We start from the raw sequence: 13,603 nt of genomic DNA, 5'->3' as shown, positions 1-13,603 counted from the left end.
CGGAAGCTTCACTATCGCCGATAGGGTATGAAACTCCATGCCAAGATATGTCAGCGATTGGGCTGGTGTCAGATTTGACTTTGGAAAATTGATGATCCACCCGAAACTCGAGAGCCCCCAGAGAAGCGTCGGGGCTGTGTTGGCATGCCTCTTGAGAGGGTGCCTTGATCAGCAAATCGTCCAAGTAAGGGATCACCGAGTGACCCTGAGAGTGGAGGACCGCAACTACTGTAGCCCTGACCTTGGTGAAAACCCGTGGGGCTGTAGCCAGGCCGAACTGCAGTGCCACGAACTGCAGGTGTTCGTCTCCTATGGTTAAGCGCAAGAAGCGTTGGTGCTCTGGAGCCACCGGTACGTGGAGAAAAGCATCTTTGATATCGATCGATGCAAGGAAATCTTCTGGGGACATTGAGTCGATGACGGAGCGGAGGGTTTCCATCCGGAACCGTCTGGTCTATACGTGTTTGTTGAGCAGTTATGGGTCCAGGACAGGACGGAAAGACCCGTCCTTCTTTGTAACCACAAACAGGTTGGAGAAAAACCCGTGACCCTGTTGCTGAAGAGGAACAGGGACCACCACTCCTTCTGCCCTCAGGGTGCCCAGCGCCTGCAGAAGAGCCTCGGCTCGCTCGGGAGGCGGGGATAACCTGAAGAATCGAGTCGGGGGACGAGAGGCGAACTCTAACTTGTAACCGTGAGACAGAATGTCTCTCGCCCAACGGTCTTTTACCCTTGGCAGCCAGGAGTCGCAAAGGCGGGAAAGCCTGCCACCAACCGAGGATGCGGATTGAGGAGACCGAAAGCCATCAAGAAGCCGCTTTGGTAGCGGCACCTCCGGTGGTCTTTTTGACTTAGACCGCCATGAATCGGAGAGCCCTTGATCTATTCAGAGGCCTTTTGGACGAGGAGAATTGGGACCTGCCCGCGCCCCGAAAGAACCGAAACCTCGACTGCCCCATCCTCTGTTGGGGTATGTTCGGTTTGGGCTGGGGTAAAGATGTATCCTTTCCCTTGTATTGTTTGATGATTTCATCCAAACGTTCGCCAAACAGTCGGTCGCCAGAAATTGGCAAACTGGTTAAACGCTTTTTTGGAAGCAGAATCTGCCTTCCAGTTCCGTAGCCACAAGGCCCTGCAGAGTACCACCGAATTGGCGGAGGCAACCGCCATACGGCTCGCAGAGTCCAGGACAGCATTAATAGCGTAAGACGCAAATGCCGACGTCTGTGTGGCTGCGTCAATTTGCGCTTGACCTGCTGAGATAGCTTGTAGCACCCATACGGCTGCAAATGCTGGTGTAAAAGAAGCGCTGATAGCTTCATAGATGGATTTCAACCAGAGCTCCATCTGCCTGTGAGTGGCATCTTTGATTGATAGACGCTATAAGATCGTTCACTATGGCGTCCCCGTCAGGCGTATCAAGATTGAGAGCGGCCTCAGGATCAGAATCCTGATCAGCTGTCTCCGCTTCATCATCCAGGGATTCCCCCCGCTGAGACCCTGACCAATATGAAGATGTCGAGGGAATTTCCCAGCGAGCTCGCTTAGACGGTCAGGGGCTGGGGTCTGTATCAGAGACCTCACTCTGGGATCTATGAGACACCCCGGGGAGACCTCTGGTCCAACTGAGGTGGGCCAGGGAGCAATGATTCAACAGTGCCCCTGTGCTGAGATACCGGTCTGGATTGCTCAGTGGATCCTGCCGGCAGAGGGGTCGTACATGCGGCGCAGGCAGCATAGTAAGCCTGTGGTTTGGCGCTCCTGCCTTTTATGGGCGCCATGCTGTTGACTTCCCTGAGCAACACAATATATATACAGAATCAACTGTGCACCATACAGTGTAAAGCATACCTTATAAACATATGATTTAAAATTACACTCCTGCACAAATGTGGCTAGCACCACAGATGCTGCATACCCCCCGCATAAAGCGGTTGTGAGGCCACCAGGGTCCCTGCCTGGGTCTGTCAGAATTTGTCCCCCTCTGCAGCATTCAAGGAGCTGACAGGAATGGCTGCCGGCTTCTGAGGAGAGGACAGTGAGGGGGGTGGAGTATGCAAAGCATGCTCCAGCCCTCAGTGTTGCTCATCCTGTGCAGCGTCCCGCCCTTCCCCTGCTTGTCAGGGCTGTGGGCGGGAGGAAGAAAGACTAGGCCGCAAAAGCCGGGGACTCGAGTAATAAACGCGGCCGCCGTAAAAGCGCGGCCGCGCGGAAGTCCCCGGCGCACTACAAGTCCCAGCCGCGCCTCAGTGTCAAAACATGGCGGCGGCGGTCAGCGCGGTAGTCTCCCTACATAAACACACTCAGCGATGCTGAGTGTGTAATGGCACGGCTGCCGGCGTCCTGAGAGAGGAGGAAGCCGTGGGCGTGACCCTTAGAAAGTGCGGGAACTGGTGCCTCACAGTGCAGTGAGGGGAGTGGAGTATGCAAAGCATGCTCCAGCCCTCACTGCAGCTCGTCTGTAAAGCGTCCCGCCCTTCCCCTGCCTGTCAGGGCTGTGGGCGGGAGGAGGAAACACTAGGCCGTACAAGCCGGGGACTCAAGTAATGAGCGCGGCTGCCATAAAAGCGCGGCCGCGCGGAAGTCCCCGGCGCACTACAAGTCCCAGCCGCGCCTCAGTGTTAAAAACATGGCGGCGGCGGTAGTACGGTAGTCCCCCTACATAAACACACTCAGCGACGCTGAGTGTGTAATGGCACATTAACCCGGTCAGCGCCGCGGTCCCCGGTGCACTAGCACACCCAGCAATGCTGGAGTGTTGCTGTGCGCGGTCCCCACAGGGACACAGAGTACCTCCAAGTAGCAGGGCCATGTCCCTGAACGATACCCGGCTCCTATCCAGCAGAGTCTTAGGAGCTGTGGATGGAGCACGGTCTCAGTGCCTGGAGACCGGTAAGATCCCACTTCACCCAGAGCCCTGAGGGGGATGGGGAAGGAAAACAGCATGTGGGCTCCAGCCTCCGTACCCGCAATGGATACCTCAACCTTAACAACACCGCCGACAAGAGTGGGGTGAGAAGGGAGCATGCTGGGGGCCCTATATGGGCCCACTTTTCTTCCATCCGACATAGTCAGCAGCTGCTGCTGACCAATCTGTGGAGCTGTGCTGTGCGTGTCTGACCTCCTTCGCACAAAGCAAAAACTGAGGAGCCCGTGGGAGCACGGGGGGTGTATAGGCAGAAGGGGAGGGGCTTAACACTTTTAAGTGTAATACTTTGTGCGGCCTCCGGAGGCATAGCCTATAATAATAATAATAATTTTATTCATTTATATAGCGCTATTAATTCCACAGCGCTTTACATACATTGGCAACACTGTCCCCATTGGGGCTCACAATCTAGAGTCCCTATCTGTATGTCTTTGGAGTGTGGGAGGAAACCGGAGTACCCGGAGGAAACCCACGCAAACACGGGGAGAACATACAAACTCCTTGCAGATAGTGTCCTTGGTGGGATTTGAACCCAGGACCCCAGCGCTGCAAGACTTCAGTGCTAACCACTGAGCCACCGTGCTGCCCTGCAATTGTCTGGGTCTCCCAATAGAGCGACAAAGAAATCCATTCTTTATAAGGCTAAGTTCACATTTCCATTGTTTTCAATCCGTCAGGTCCGTCCACAACGGATCAGTTTTTTAGATGTCAACTGATGCAACTGATGTGTTTTTCACAGGATTCCTTTCACAGGAATCCTGTGAAAAAACTGATCCGTTGCGTCCGTTACATCCGCTGTGCGTCCATTTTTTGACAGATCAGTCATGATCCGTTCGTGTTTGAGACAGCCCAGTGGGCGTGCCAAACATGCTGGGCATGCTCAGTAGAGCATGACGGAATCCAGCGCTGGATTCCGTCGTAAGACTGATTATGACGGAATCCAGCACCATAGAGATACATTGCAAGTGTGACAGATGGCGACGGATTCCTGCGCGGTGCGTTGTTTTCGACGGCCCGAATCGTTTGTAATGATGGTGCTTTTTTGGTGCATTTTTTTGTCAATTCTGACTGTCAGTATAGAAAGTGTGACAAACTGACAAAGCAAGAAGAATGATCATGCCACATTGTCAGGTTTGTGACAAACTGCAGACAAAAAAAAAAATGCAACATGTGCACAGCAAATCTGATTTCTCAGACTTTGCTGAGAAGTCAAAAGTTAGAACTTGCTGACAAAACTGCACCAAAAAAAAACTACAAAAAACAAAAACTGCAGCGTGCGCATACAGCCTTAAGGCCACTTTACACACAGATAGATCTGTGGTTGCAGTGAAATCATGAACATATTGTTCCATTTGTACACAGCCACAAACCTGGCACTGATTGTCCACAATTTCACTGCAACCACAGATCTGCCGCAGATTTATCTCTGTGTATAAAGTGGCCTTTACTGTACTTTTCGTTTTATAAGAGGCACTGAATTATAAGAAGAATGACCACGGCACTTCTGTTATGGTAGCCAAGTAGGATCCAATCCCTTAGTACGGTGTGAAAGAGACTTAGCACTCAGATTGCTGAACAGAAGCTGTGATTTTTTTTATTTTGAAGTCCTCACAAAGTGAACAGAGCACAGACATTTCAGTCCTAATACCGCGGATCAATGTGCATGCTGGAGATCGCCTGTGGCTTAGTTTCATAGACGCTGAATGAGAGACCACGGTGTCCACTGATGCATCAGGGCAGCTTCAAGGACACTGGTCTCCATATCAGCGTCTATGAAAAAAAAAAAAAAAAAAAAAATAGCTTTTCTTCCGCATCTGAGTGCCAAGTCTGTCTTTCGCAGTGGATTATAAGACGCACCCCAAATTTAGAAGAGGTAAATAGGGGAAATTTTTTTTTTAAATATTAAAAATGGGGGTCAGTCTTATAATTCTAGTGCATCTTATAATAGCTCACCAGGGGGAGCAGCGGTGGTGGAGGGTCACAGGAAGCATGGTCAGCGATGCTGCGGGCTCGGAGGAGGGGGTGTCGCGGCTCAGGAGGGTCAGTGGACGGAGGGTCGGCAATGGCGTGGGCTTGGATGACGGAGTGTCGCAGCTCAGGAGGATCAGTGATACTGTGGGATAAGGGTATCGCGGCGGCAGTTATCTGCCGGCACGCTGTGGGCTCCATTGATTTGCTGGCGGTTGATGCAATGGACTTTAAGGCTATGTGCGCACTTACCGGATTTTGCCGCGGATTTTCCGCGGATTTGCTGCATGTTTCGCTGCAGAAAATGTTCATAACATCTCTGCAGTGAATCACCAGCAAATCCTATGGAGAAAAAAAATCCTGTGCGCACTGGGCGGAATTTGACAGCTGCATGTTTTGCTGCGGGAATCCCACAGCAAAAACAAGTGCATGTCACTTCTTTTCCGCACATCGCTGCGGGATTTCACTCCATTGACTCCAATGTTAATCATGAAATCCCGCAGGGAATAACGCAGGCAGCAAATTCTGTGCGGTTCACTGCGTTTTCCTGCGTTATTCCCTGCGGTATTTCGCGGTTTACCTCTGGTAATGTACATCGCTTGTCTGCGGTTTGCAGGGAAGTGATGTCATTACAGGAAGAGGAAGCCGTGCAGAGAGTAAACACACACACAGATCACAGACACAGACATCACAGACACAGATAGACATCACAGACACATAGAAAGAAAACGGAAATATAGAAAACAAAGAACGTGGGCTCCGCTGCATATTTACCGTCCAGCCGAGGTAAGCACACAGCGGCGGCCCGGTATTCTCAGGCTGGGGAGGGAGAGGGGCAGGGTTAATGTCCCCCGCCTCACTCCCCCTCCCGCAGCCGAGAATATCAGCCGCAGCTGCCCCGGCACTGTCGCATGCATTATGCGGCACTACCGGCGTGTCCCCGGCTCTTCTTGCCGCCGTGTAGCAGTGGCAGCAAGGTAATACAAGGGGTTAATGATGGTGGGGGACCACCGCCATTAACTCCAGGCTTGATCATGGCAGCGTCTATGAGACAGCTGACATGATCAACCCGTAAGTAAAGTGAAAAAAAACACAGACACCGAAAAATCCTTTATTTTAAATAAAACAAACAAGCCTCGTTCACCCTTTTATTAACCCCTCCCGCACCAAAGCTCCGGCGTAATCCACCGCTCCGGCGTAATCCACAGGGTCCTGCGCTGCTTACATCCAGCCGCGACTGTCACTGACACAGCGCTGAATGAAAGCAGCAGACAGCAGAGGTAATTACCGGTCATTTCCCACGGCCGGTAATGTGAACTCACTGCCGAACGTGGGAAATGCAGCGATCTGTCATCTATCTATCCCTCTGTCTACTCTTCTGTCTATCTACTATCTCAGAATTAAATGACTTTTTTTTTCAATGTGCTTTATTGCATTGAATGCAATAAAGCACATCCCAACCCGCATGCGGCAAAACCGCGGCAATACCGCGAATAATACCGCGGTAAAACCGCAGCAAACCGCATGCGGTTTTCGGGTGCGGTTTCCCGCGGTTTTTTACCGCGGGTGCGGTAATCTTTGAGAGCATGCGGAATTTTCTCAAGAAAATTCCATTTCCCAGTGCGCACATAGCCTAAGAAAATGGCCACAGAGGCAACATGTGCGCAGATTGGCCTCCGAGGCAATTTTCTTAAAGTCCATCACATCAAGTACAGGTAGTTTAATGGGGCCCGCTGCCGCGATACCCCTGGGACCACAGTTATCGCCAACCCTCTGCCCTGTAACCCTCCTGAGCCGCTCCACTGCAGTGACAATCCCCCGTCTTCCGAGACATCAGTATTGCCGACCCTGTGCCACCACCGCCACCCAGGTAAGGCATATCCATATTAGAAGACGCACCCCCAGTTTTGGTGGGCGGTGGGGGAGTGTGCATTCTAAAAGAGTAAATCCATCCCCACATGGCTACTCTTTTTCAAAATAAGCTTAGCTAAAACTGTACCTGAATAATTCTTCACATATTTTGCTCCCACCCATCCTCTGGTTGGAGGTTCATCAAAAAACTGGACATGAACATGGAGGGACTTTCCCTTTCCTCTCACGTGCGTCTCTTGTTCGGGATGGTTGTAAACCAAGGAAGGCCACCATGGGTAACCTGGCATCTTGGCCCAGACAAGATCTCCTGGAGCAAAATCACAAACCACACTGAAGGGCGACAAAGAAAGACAAAAAAAAAAAATTACATTTTAACAACTGCAAGAAAAAAAATATTTGGGGCATTAAGCACAAAAGGGTGTCTTATTTCCATAGAATGATGTAAAACTCCCATTTTCAAGAACTCGTGAAATTCTTGTTAAGAGAGGCCCCTACAAAGGTCCCTGGCAGCTTCAGAGGACAACGTCCCTAAGGAGATCTGAACACGAAGGCCCTGTGCGCACTACAAAAAGGAATTTTCTTAAGAAAATTCTGGAGGCTCAGTAAGATTTCCGCACCTGCGGGAAAATACCACACCGAAATCCGCATGCGTTTTGTTGCGGATTTTGTGCGGAAATGTCGCAGCCAGCGTCGGACTGGCTACTGGAGGAATCTCCAGTAATACCAGGCCTGGCCGTGGTTACCTGCACTGAACTCTGGAGCTGTCACCTGAGCTCCGGAGTGCAGCCTAGACTAAACTGCGAGCACCAAGTGATTGATTCCCCGGCGATTGCAGTTTAGTTCTGGCCGGGCTGATCTCCGGAGCTCAGGTGACAGCTCTGGCGTGCAGCCCGGCCTCTCTACAGCTGTCACCTGAGCACCGGAGATCAGCCCGGCCTGAACTAAACAGCAATCCCCGGGGAAACTATCACTCGGCTATCGCAATTTAGTCTTCGCTACACTCCGGAGCTCAAGTGACAGCTCCGGAGTTCAGTGCAGGTAACCGAATCCAGGCCTGGCATTACTGGAGATTCCTCCGGTAGCCAGTCCCGCAGCTACCTGCGGAAAAGAAGTGACATGCAATTGTTTTTGCTGCGGGAGTCCCACAGCAAAACATGCAGCTGTCAAAATCCGCCTAGTGCGCACAGCATTTATTTTTCCCGTAGGATTTGCTGGTGATTCACCGCAGGGATGTTATGAACATTTTCTGCAGCAAAACAGGCAGCAAATCCGCGGGAAATTCCGTCTAGTGCGCACAAGACCTGTAAATCTCCACATGCATAAAGGGCGAAATATGCAAAACAAAGGTATGAAAACATGATGCATGGGAACGGGGGTTCCAAAAGAAGGGAATTTTGTTTACTTACCGTAAATTCCTTTTCTTCTAGCTCCTATTGGGAGACCCAGACAATTGGGTGTATAGCTTCTGCCTCCGGAGGCCACACAAAGTATTACACTTTAAAAAGTGTAACCCCTCCCCTCTGCCTATACAACCTCCCGTGCATCACGGGCTCCTCAGTTTTGGTGCAAAAGCAGGAAGGAGGAAACTTATAAATTGGTCTAAGGCAAATTCAATCCGAAGGATGTTCGGAGAACTGAACCATGAACCAAAAGAACAATTCAACATGAACAACATGTGTACACAAAAGAACAACAGCCCGAAGGGAACAGGGGCGGGTGCTGGGTCTCCCAATAGGAGCTAGAAGAAAAGGAATTTACGGTAAGTAAACAAAATTCCCTTCTTTGTCGCTCCATTGGGAGACCCAGACAATTGGGACGTCCAAAAGCAGTCCCTGGGTGGGTAAAAGAATACCTCGATAAAAAAAGAGCCGAAAAACGGCCCCCTCTTACAGGTGGCCAACCGCCGCCTGAAGGACTCGCCTACCTAGGCTGGCATCTGCCGAAGCATATGCATGCACCTGATAGTGTTTCGTGAAAGTGTGCAGACTCGACCAGGTAGCCGCCTGACACCTGCTGAGCCGTAGCCTGGTGCCGCAATGCCCAGGATGCACCTACGGCTCTGGTAGAATGGGCTTTCAGCCCTGAAGGAAATCGGAAGCCCAGAAGAACGGTAGGCTTCAAGAATCGGTTCCTTGATCCACCGAGCCAAGGTTGACTTGGAAGCCTGCGACCCCTTACGCTGGCCAGCGACAATGACAAAGAGCGCATCAGAACGGCGCAGGGGCGCCGTGCGAGAAATGTAGAGCCGGAGTGCTCTCACTAGATCTAACAAGTGCAAATCCTTTTCACATTGGTGAACTGGATGAGGGCAAAAAAAAGGTAAGGAGATATCCTGATTGAGATGAAAAGGGGATACCACCTTAGGGAGAAATTCCGGGACCGGACGCAGAACCACCTTATCCTGGTGAAAAACCAGGAAGGGGGCTTTGCATGACAGCGCTGCTAGCTCAGACACTCTCCGGAGTGATGTAACTGCCACTAGAAAGGCCACCTTCTGCGAAAGACGTGATAGAGAGACATCCCGCAGTGGCTCGAAAAGTGGTTTCTGAAGAGCCTTTAGCACTCTGTTAAGATCCCATGGTTCCAGCGGCCTCTTGTAAGGTGGGACTATGTGGCAAACTCCCTGCAGGAACGTGCGGACCTGCTGAAGCCTGGCTAGACGCTTTTGAAAAAACACGGAAAGCGCCGATACTTGTCCCTTGAGAGAGCCGAGAGACAAACCCTTGTCCATTCCGGATTGAAGGAAAGAAAGAAAAGTGGGCAAGGCAAACGGCCAGGGAGTAAAACCCTGATCAGAGCACCAGGATAAGAAGATCCTCCAAGTCCTGTGATAGATCTTGGCGGACGTTGGTTTCCTGGCCTGTCTCATAGTGGCAATGACATCTTGAGATAACCCTGAGGACGCTAGGAGCCAGGACTCAATGGCCACACAGTCAGGTTGAGGGCCGCAGAATTCAGATGGAAAAATGGCCCTTGAGACAGCAAGTCTGGTCGGTCAGGGAGTGCCCACGGTTGACCTACCGTGAGGTGCCACAGATCCGGGTACCACGACCTCCTCGGCCAGTCTGGAGCGACGAGGATGGCGCGGCGGCAGTCGGACCTGATCTTGCGTAACACTCTGGGCAGTAGTGCCAGAGGAGGAAATACATAAGGCAGTCGAAACTGCGACCAATCCTGAACTAATGCGTCCGCCGCCAGAGCTCTGTGATCTTGAGACCGTGCCATGAATGCCGGGACTTTGTTGTTGTGCTGAGACGCCATGAGGTCGACGTCCGGCGTTCCCCAGCGGCAACAGATCTCTTGAAACACGTCCGGGTGAAGAGACCATTCCCCTGCGTCCATGCCCTGGCGACTGAGAAAGTCTGCTTCCCAGTTTTTTACGCCCGGGATGTGAACTGCGGAGATGGTGGAGGCTGTGGCCTCCGCCCACAGCAGAATCCGCCGAACTTCTTGGAAGGCTTGACGACTGCGTGTGCCGCCCTGGTGGTTGATGTACGCGACCGCCGTGGCGTTGTCCGACTGTATGCGGATCTGCCTGCCCTCCAGCCACCGATGGAACGCCTTTAGGGCTAGATACACTGCCCTTATCTCCAGAACATTGATCTGAAGGGAGGACTCTGTCGGAGTCCAGGTTCCCTGAGCCCTGTGGTGGAGAAAAACCGCTCCCCACCCTGACAGACTCGCGTCCGTCGTGACCACAGCCCAGGATGGGGGCAGGAAGGATTTTCCCCTCGACAAAGAAGTGGGAAGAAGCCACCACTGAAGAGAGGTTTTGGTTGCCAGTGAAAGAGACGTTCCTGTCTAGGGACGTCAACCTCCTGTCCCATTTGCGGAGAATGTCCCATTGAAGTGGACGCAGATGAAACTGCGCAAAGGGAACTGCCTCCATTGCTGCCACCATCTTCCCTAGGAAGTGCATGAGGCGCCGCAAGGGGTGTGACTGGGCCCGAAGAAGAGAGTGCACCCCTGTCTGCATCGAACGCTGTTTGTCCAGCGGAAGCTTCACTATCGCTGAGAGAGTATGAAACTCCATCCCGAGGTAAGTCAGTGATTGGGTCGGTGTCAATTTTGACTTTGGGAAATTGATGATCCACCCGAACCTCTGGAGAGTCTCCAGAGCAATGGTCAGGCTGTGTTGGCATGCCGCCCGGGAGGGAGCCTTGACTAAGAGATCGTCTAAGTAAGGGATCACCGAGTGGCCCTGAGAGTGTAGGACCGCCACCACGGATGCCATGACCTTGGTGAAGACCCGTGGGGCTGTCGCCAGGCCGAAAGGCAGTGCCACAAACTGAAGGTGTTCGTCCCCGATGGCGAAACGCAGGAAGCGTTGATGCTCCGGTGCAATCGGCACATGGAGATAAGCATCCCTGATGTCGATTGATGCTAGGAAGTCTCCTTGGGACATCGAAGCTGTCACAAACCACCGGGGGGGTCACTCAGAAATCCCCCGCGCTGGCTACCAGTACGTCACAATCGGGGGGTAACACGTGGGGGTCACCCCTCCTTTATACCTCCCGACCGACAGACAGAGCACGTGACGCGCTCTCTAGCGCCCCTCTTATAGTCAGGCCAATTATGGAATTGCCCGACAATAAGCAAGGAGGCCGCTATACTACTTATGCCGATTATTGAAGGGTCCCCGGTGAGAGTAAGGTATATATTCCCCCGACCTCCGCGGGCGGAATATATAAAATCTCCCCGAATCTCACTGGCCTCCCCACAATAATCCTTGGCACAATTCGCTGCCACCAACCGATTTACGGTAACTATTAGCCGAACACACAGACGTGGGATTCAAGATCGAGATAACAGAACAGCCCAAGATTAATTATATAATTTAATCAGCCTAAAGCACACTAGAACTACAATATATACAATAGGGAATCTACAGAATATACATATGTCAGAGTACAGTTACAATCAAAGCATGGGTTACAAACAGGCATACACAGTTCCAGCAGTTACCTTGTTGCGTCTGGCCACAGGGGGGCGCTGTAGGCCAGGTTTCTAGGATCCTTCCCACAGATGTTTCCTACACGTGCCCCCAGCGAAAAGAACCCCGGAAAATGGCCGAAGTAGGGTTATCAACCTGGGCAGATCCAGGTCCCCTCCTACCTTAGTGACCTCACAGGGAAGCACTGCTCCACCCCTGGCTTGAGTTATGGACAATCCACAACATGGAATATGGCCATAACTTTGCCTGGGAGCGTCGTAGGCGGACGCCAATGCTCTCATTGTGACAGTTATGAATTTAGCTACAGAACGAGGGGACTCATGACCTGTCTGCCAGTTCCCCATTGGCTGATATCACGCCTGGGGCATTTCCCAATGTCCTGCTCCCATAAAAAGGGTGTGCCGGCATCGTCCGCATGCGGAGACACCATTTTTATGGTTGCCATATTTATCGGAAATATGGCTTGCGAGATATGAACCATTTTTTACTGGAGTCGTTCTGTCTGGCTATTTCCATAGCCTTGCTAATGAGATACAACTCTTGTTACAGGGTGACGGCAGGGAGTCATCCTGTGTCCATTGTTCCCACACCACCTCATTTCCATATCACAGGACATGGCCATGGAGGTGTAAGTGGAACACTGAGAACAAGAAGGGAGGGGGCACTGCCAGGGAGTGATGAGGGATTATGACTGGAGTCATAATTCATCTTCATATCCCGGGATTTGCCTCACACCTCCCCCCTTTTGAGGGCGCTAGGGGGCAGCACACTCCGGTGTTCCCCCGTGCGCCCGTCCGCGACCTCTCCTTGTCGGGACAGCCCGTCTGCGTTACCGTGGTCACGGCCCCTTTTGTGGCGAATGGTGAAGTTGTATTGCTGGAGCGCAAGGCTCCATCGCAACAATCGCCCATTCGTCCCAGAGACGGTGTGCAACCAGCTGAGGGGATTGTGGTCCGTCTCCACGATGAAATGGCGCCCGTATAGATAGGGTTGCAGACGCTGCAGGGCCCACACTATGGCCAGGCACTCCTTCTCCATCGTGGAATAGGCAACTTCCCTTGGTAACAGCTTCCTGCTCAGGTACAAGACTGGGTGCTCTTGGCTCGCAGAGTCCACCTGGCTGAGCACCGCACCGAGGCCGAAGTCACTGGCGTCGGTCTGTACTACAAACGGCCGCGTGAAGTCGGCTGCCTGTAGCACGGGCGGGCTGGACAGGGCGTCCTTTAGGGCCCGGAAGGCTGTCTCGCAGTCCATTGTCCAATCGACTGCAGAGGGCAGCTTCTTCTTGGTGAGGTCCGTCAAGGGCTTTGCCAGGCTACTATAGCATGGAACAAACCTCCTATAGTACCCAGCGGTCCCCAAGAAGGACATCACCTGCTTCTTGGTCCTGGGGGTGGGCCAGGATGCGATGGCTTCCACTTTCTCAGGCTCGGGCTTCAGTGTTCTCCCACCTACCCGGTGACCGAGGTACTGGACCTCGCTCATGGCCAGCTGACACTTTCCCGGCTTGATGGTCAAACCTGCCCGGTGGATCCGCCTGAGCACCTGTGCTAGATGCTCTAGGTGGTCCTCCCAGGTGGGACTGAAGACGGCAATGTCATCCAGGTACGCGGCCGCGTACCCTTCAAGTCCCTTGAGCAGGGTGTTGACCATCCGCTGGAAAGTGGCAGGGGCATTCCTCATCCCGAATGGCATCACCGTGGACTCGTACAGTCCAAATGGGGTAATAAAGGCAGAGCGTTCCCTGGCCTTGCGAGTCAGGGGGATCTGCCAATATCCCCGGCTCAGGTCCATGATGGTCAGGTACTGAGCCCCGGCCAACTGATCGAGCAGGTCATCGATGCGTGGCATTGGGTACGCATCGGCGACCGTGACCGCAT

At 52.5% G+C, this 13,603-nt stretch overlaps 1 protein-coding gene across 2 annotated transcripts in view; it reads right to left on the bottom strand.

Moving 5' to 3' along the window:
* Positions 1-13,603, bottom strand: part of MSH6 (mutS homolog 6) — a 132,632-nt gene that overhangs the window by 103,715 nt on the left and 15,314 nt on the right. The window contains exon 2 of one of the 2 annotated variants that reach the window (XM_075339209.1): positions 6,897-7,099. The exons of the other annotated variant lie outside the window; for it this stretch is intronic. Within the exon in view, the coding sequence (XP_075195324.1) occupies positions 6,897-7,099 (203 nt within the window). The remainder of the gene's footprint in view (positions 1-6,896; positions 7,100-13,603) is intronic. 2 annotated transcript variants of the gene reach the window in all.

The sequence above is a fragment of the Anomaloglossus baeobatrachus genome, chromosome 3 (assembly GCF_048569485.1).
Source record: "Anomaloglossus baeobatrachus isolate aAnoBae1 chromosome 3, aAnoBae1.hap1, whole genome shotgun sequence".
Lineage (NCBI taxonomy): Eukaryota > Metazoa > Chordata > Amphibia > Anura > Aromobatidae > Anomaloglossus > Anomaloglossus baeobatrachus.
This window is presented reverse-complemented; position numbering and strand designations above follow the sequence as displayed.